Source organism: Hyposmocoma kahamanoa, unplaced genomic scaffold (assembly GCF_003589595.1).
Source record: "Hyposmocoma kahamanoa isolate Upper Pololo Valley unplaced genomic scaffold, ASM358959v1 169, whole genome shotgun sequence".
NCBI lineage: Eukaryota > Metazoa > Arthropoda > Insecta > Lepidoptera > Cosmopterigidae > Hyposmocoma > Hyposmocoma kahamanoa.
The window spans coordinates 1,586,905-1,593,148 of record NW_020653611.1 but is presented as its reverse complement, the minus strand read 5'-3'; the positions used below and the strand labels follow the sequence as shown (position 1 = coordinate 1,593,148).

At 33.6% G+C, this 6,244-nt stretch overlaps 1 protein-coding gene across 1 annotated transcript; it reads left to right on the top strand.

Moving 5' to 3' along the window:
* Positions 1 to 2,742: 2,742 nt before the first annotated feature.
* On the top strand, positions 2,743 to 5,846 carry LOC113225654 (lipopolysaccharide-induced tumor necrosis factor-alpha factor homolog). The gene is made up of 3 exons (XM_026458027.1): positions 2,743 to 2,827; positions 4,078 to 4,363; positions 5,296 to 5,846. The coding sequence occupies exons 1-3, from the start codon at positions 2,821 to 2,823 to the stop codon at positions 5,396 to 5,398; spliced, it is 396 nt and encodes a 131-aa protein (XP_026313812.1). The 5' UTR covers positions 2,743 to 2,820; the 3' UTR covers positions 5,399 to 5,846.
* Positions 5,847 to 6,244: the final 398 nt, after the last annotated feature.

Genomic DNA, 6,244 nt, shown 5'->3' with positions numbered 1-6,244 from the left:
GAGCAGCATTGTTCAGTACACTTGGTTGAGCATTTAATAAATATTATACAGTACTAAGGTGTAAAGTAAAAACTTCAAGAATATTTTAATGAGTGTAGCAACTATTTATCCACGTCGTAGTTATCTTAATTTACAAAATATCATTAATTTTATAAACCATAATATAACAGTCCAAAATGGAAGTTGATCAAAAAGGCAACCTTTCAAAATGCAATGGTGAAACTATAACAGATAAATTGTGACGTATTTCAGATAGTCATTATTAATTCAAACAAGAATTATGAAACCATTAAAATGACTGAATATTACGTATTTTAGGAAAGTAACCTTATTTCACAAGTTTCGGTTAAAATAATGGACTTACAGAGGCACCTATATTCTTTTTTTATGAGAAACCTGGTGGCCATACTTATAAATTTTACATGGAATTTGTAGATGGCGTTAGTTAACGCCCAATTATATTGACTATAAAATAAAAATACTATCACGTGCGTGCCTGTGTGGGTGTACATACAGAAAACATTTTTTTGTAGTTTTTGATTGTAGTGAATATTATTTTGTTGTAGTGTTAAGCGACACACCTGTCGATAGCAGTTACAGCCTATCGTTTTGTAATCGGAGAGTTACTGTGCCATACAGAGCTTTAAATCGCAAAGATCAGGGAGACATTGCCACTGCGCCCGTTATACTAAGACATAATAAGTCCTATGTGCTTGTAATTTCACTAACACTCTTTGGCTTCCAAACCAGAACGCAGTATTATTGAAAATAATCAATGTGAACGTTGTATGTACCCGAATGTATGATAAAAAAAATGTTATATTATATTCGTCACGCAAGATTATTAGTTTTTACGTCTATAAAATCAATAACACAGTTTGTGTTATCATTGATAACACATGGTTAGTCACATCGATATTTTTGTGTTATGAGTAGATATACTTTATATTATCTTTGTTATCAGTGGCAGTGTTGACGACTGAATTTCCTTTTTTTTAAATACTTTTTAACATTATACTACTAATGACGGAATGAACAATTTATGCGCCTAAAAGAAAGAAACCTTTATTCAGCTTGAGATAATTCAAGATAAACAGGTATTTCACATTAATTATTACACATACCTATCTAAAAGCTGAAACGGATCCAACTCAGCATATTTTATGTTACAGCTCACCTGCTGTAACGCTGGTTTTCAGTTGGAATCGCTTTTTTTACATAATCTCAGTACAGAATACTAAAAAAACCGACCTCAAAAGCACGTGGAATTACGTCATTTGCTAAGTTTTATTGAAATATCCCCTAGTTCGCCACTATACAGGACTTGACCCTGGAGATAATAAAAATAGGTTCTCACTACGACACTACTCAAAGTATATGGAGAGAAAAACGCCTTGAATGGAAGAAATAGCAAAATCAACCATTAAAGTAATTGCTCCTAAATTAAAGTTAGGCGCTATTTACAAAAGTGAATGTTCATGCGTGAACAGCCACCCTTCGAGGTGGATGGTTTTCTTCAAAATAAAATGGGACCACTATGGAAGTACCTCCTTTCCAACAAAAAAGAATCATGAAAATCGGTTCACAAATACCGGAGTTATCGCGTAACATACAAAAAAAAAGAACATACGGTCGAATTGAGAACCTCCTCCTTTTTTGAAGTCGGTTAAAATGAGATCGCACGTAAGTACAAGTGTGATAAACACTACAATTATAACATGTAACTTAAATATTAACTAAAAATAAGTAGAAAAAATGCTAATAGCAACTATTACATGACTGTATATAAAATACTACACTTGTCAGGGATTATTACATGAATTTAATGTATATGAAATACAGCACTTCATCATCAACACCATATCAGCCGAAAGACGTCCACTGCTGAATATACCCGCCCGTTACCCACCGATACTGCACTAGTTAGGAATTATTACATGAATTGAATATATATAAAATACTGCACTTGTTAGGAGTCATTACAAGAATTGAATGTATGAAATACTGCTCTTCCGAGACATTAATAAAGAGGAACTAGAACTAGAAAAGGCTGTCACTACTGAAGCAAGCAATTCCATTAAATTACATTAAAGTTTACAAGTTAAAACATTGTGATAAATACCTGGTCATTTCCATCATTATCCTACCATTATCAAATCAGTTGAGGCCAGCGCGGGACTAACAAGTCGTGCGTCTGGTGGTAAACGACACGCCTGTCTATAGCGGTCGATTATCGCGCAGAGATCTGAGAGATACCACTACTGCGCCCTGCGCTCGTCACCCATAAATTGACACGTCCCATATGCCTGTAATGTCACCGATATTCGCTATAATGCTGATTTGTGTGGTCACCATGTGACCTCTCTTATTCTTTACGACACGAATAAGACACGACTTTAATAAAAACTAGTTGTAGCATTCGCAGTGTTGTTTCAACAAAATACCGGATCGATTTAAATCCCTTCCTTTGGCTAGATTTAAAAGGGAATTGCCAACTTGCCTTCCAGAATAGATATTCTACTCTCTTTTAGAGCTGCTTCATTTTGTCAAGGTCGTTCTTGTCCACGTTTGCAATAGTATATAAGAATAATAGAATAATTCGACATTTAAATTACACCTACTCGAAGCCGCTTTTAGCAGTTTTCTGTATTAAAATAGTACACAATGGCAGAAATTCTGAAAACTAGCAACACTGTATCTGAACAAAATTGTATATTTATTCGTGTGCACCACTGGCTTAAAGGTAATAGCAGCTTAACACACGGACGTGGTGACTAATGTTGAAAAGAGTTCTATTAGCCGGAAATAAACCTCATTAAAATGGACGGTGAGTTTTTATATAATGTGTTATTGAAAATTTTCCCCGAATTTACACTTTACTGAAGAATACAAAAGATACCAATGCTGATTAAGAATATAGATAGAAAAATCTAATGGGAAATTCGATCAAAATTTCAAAACATAAGTATTTAAGAAATTTTTAACTGACTTAAAAAAAGGATTTCGTAATTCGACTGAACTTTCTTCGTGTGTATTATATCATTACTTGTGAATCGATTTCGATAATACTTTTTTTATTGGAAGGGCGTAACTAAGTAGTTGAAGAAAATACTCTACGTGTAAGGGTGGTAGATTGGGGGATGAATCCGGTTTATTGATATTATTATTAACTGTAAGGCAATTATTCATTAAGTCCACAGTCCTCAAACAGCACGTATTGCTCCCATATATTACTGAAAACACTAATAAAAGACGAAAAGATATTGTCTGCCCCAAAATTATATCATCAAAACATACTTTTATTTCAAGATTTTTTGTGTTTCTTGGACCATTTTTGTACAATAAATTAAACGCTAAATATTCCATTTATAATTTCTGTTGCTTTAAGGTAAAGAAAATTCTCCAAGAAGCTCTTCAAAATATGTCCTATGAGGATACAGAGAATTTATTTATTATCGTAAATTAAATGTTGTCTTGTTTAAGTGTACATTTTTTATTTATTTTTTTTATTTTTTTAACGGCAATTTATTATTTAATTGTTTAATTTTATTTCATAAGATTCTCCTAAAAAGTATTTATAATATTAATAGTATCCACATTTATAATTAGTAGTACTTTTTACCTGAAATACAGGAATTTCCTAGTTCAGGTACATGTGTTATTTTTACATTAAATCGCATAAGTAGTCTTTAGTTTTCTCTGTACATTATGTTACTGAATAAACAATTTTATTTATTTTTATTTATTTATTGGATTTCACTCGTAAATAGACGTAATTAAACAAACTTTTGAGAAAACTTAATAATTATCAGCTTCATGAGAGCAAGATTTTTATACCTGCGAAAATATATTAAATTCATCCAAGAGACACTAGTAACCATGTTGAATTTACTTTTCCTCAAACATAAAAAATTGCGTACAATTTGTATAATCTTTAAGTTTCTTAGTAATTTTAAAAAGTTGATAATACATTTATCTTTCCTGTAAATTGTTATCTTTTATATTGAAAAGGCGATAATGGGATTTATACCACGGGCTCAATTTTGGTGTATGATAAGAAAGTAATACGCATTTCAGGAAAATCCGGGAACCCGCCTCCGTACTCTGGCTACCCTCCTCAGCAGGACCCACCTCATCAGCATCCTGCTTATCAGTATCCTCCTCCGCAGCCACCAGTCGTTGTGGTTCCTGGTGAAGTTATTCATCAAACAAACATAGTTCGGCCTGTAGTTGTCGGCACACCTGTCGGCCCGAAACCCTCTCATATGACATGTCGGTCTTGCAGAGCAGAGATTGTAACCAGAGTCGAATATAAGTCTACAACAAAAACTCATTTGATGGCATTACTTCTTTGTGTACTAGGGTAAGTGAATTAAATTTACATTGTATCAATTAAGCTACCTAGAAATGGACTGAAAAGTGTCCGAATCAAAAGAGAAAGAAATCGCAAAAAGAGGAACTATTATTCTTTTGTTGGTCAACCCTAGGTAGAAAAACAACAATCGAACTGCCTTAAGCCTCGATTACAAAAGATAAACAATCTAGATAATGATTGATTATAGTTTTTAATTTAAAAAGATGTAACAAATTCTGTATTGTTAAAATAATTTAAACTTTATTCAGCCGCTATATCGTTGAAACTTCAATAAGTTTATTGAACGTTACGACGTTTTGATTTTATATTGAAATTTATTCAACGTGCTGCCATCTTACGGTATGTAGCTGGACTACGACGAACGATTAACATTTGAATCAATTCGAAAATTAAAAATTTATTAAAATAAGGCGTGCCGATGATATGAAATATTACTAAGGCTAATATTTTTGGTGCGGTTATCACATTTGCTCTCCAAAACAGCACAATAAGGCATTTTTCTGCGGTTTTAGACAGTTTGCGCGAAAGAATGATTAAAATTATACAAAGCGAAAATGGCGGACAGAGTTCAAGTAGGTCTTTCGAGACCTAACGTTAGCACGCGTCTGACGCTAACTAACCACTTTTACTTCTATTTATTGTTCTATAGGTCAACCGACAGCGTACTTATCGGTTTTAATTTTACAACTAAATTTTCCGAGAAACTAACAAAAACAAGGAATAAATCTGTAGGTGCTATTTTCGCAAAACTTTGATCATATTAGTTGACACTTTCTTGCTTAACAGCATCCAATAATTTGTAAGACCTCGTTCATTAATAGTTCTTACTATGTCGGTCTATCCATTCGCATGTGAAAAATGCTGATTTTTCAATTATGGAAATGCAGAAAAGTTTATAGATGTCTGTCCGTCTATTACAGGTGCTGGTGCTGCGTTTGCATCCCGTATTGCACAGATTCCTGCCAGAACGCAGACCACTATTGTCCTAATTGTAACTCGTACATCGGAGCGTACTCCTCATAACAGTCCTTCATCTCGAGAAGAACTTTACACTTTACAACGTCTGTCACTGTTAAAGATAAGTTACTTGTGGACCCTAAAGTGAGGACGCTTGTACTCCGTCATCGTAAATATTAACATTTTATAACTTTGCATAATGGCAGAAGACCAAATCTAAAGTGTCAGATATCGCCATTGCGTAGGTATATTTCTACTACACTTTTGAACTGCATGTATGTTGTCAATAAAATTACGAGTGTAGTTTATTTATATTGACTAAATTGGCGGGGAAGAGGACTGGCATTCTTTCGTGGCTGCAAAAGAAAATATGCCAGGTTCATAACAAGTGGCGGTAGCTGGTCTTTGATAATATCGTCTCTGTTGCAACTGCGTAAGGAGTTTTTACACAGCTTCCAAAAGAAAACATTCGTCCTCTGATTGTCGTAAGTGTATCTTTTTAACCGGTTTCAAACTCTCTATTCGATTGCATTTTTTTTTATTTCGGTTAATCTTTTTTTGTTGGAATGGGGGTTCCTTAGTAGTAGTCCCATTTAAATTTGTAGAAAATATTTTACCTCTAAGCGTAGAAAATTAGGAGAGAAATCCGGTTTATTGGATGTTACCCACATTCCGTTAATCGATTCCAATAAAACTTGACAAATAGATGTAAGTCCACATACTTTTGAGATCGAGTTTTTTTATGAAATAGTTATAGTTATTTATACATTAATATAGTGCATTCCGTTTAATACAAGCTGATACCTCGTGAAGGGAAGCACTAAAACGAAAATAAAAATATAAATATCGTAAACAGGCTGGCGAGGTTCTATATGTGGCACAAGTTGATGAATATTTCGAGTACCTAAGCAC

Coding starts and splice junctions, on each gene's coding strand:
- LOC113225654 (XM_026458027.1), top strand. Junction 4,364..5,295: donor TTACTTCTTTGTGTACTAGG/GTAAGTGAATTA, acceptor CGTCTATTACAG/GTGCTGGTGCTGCGTTTGCA.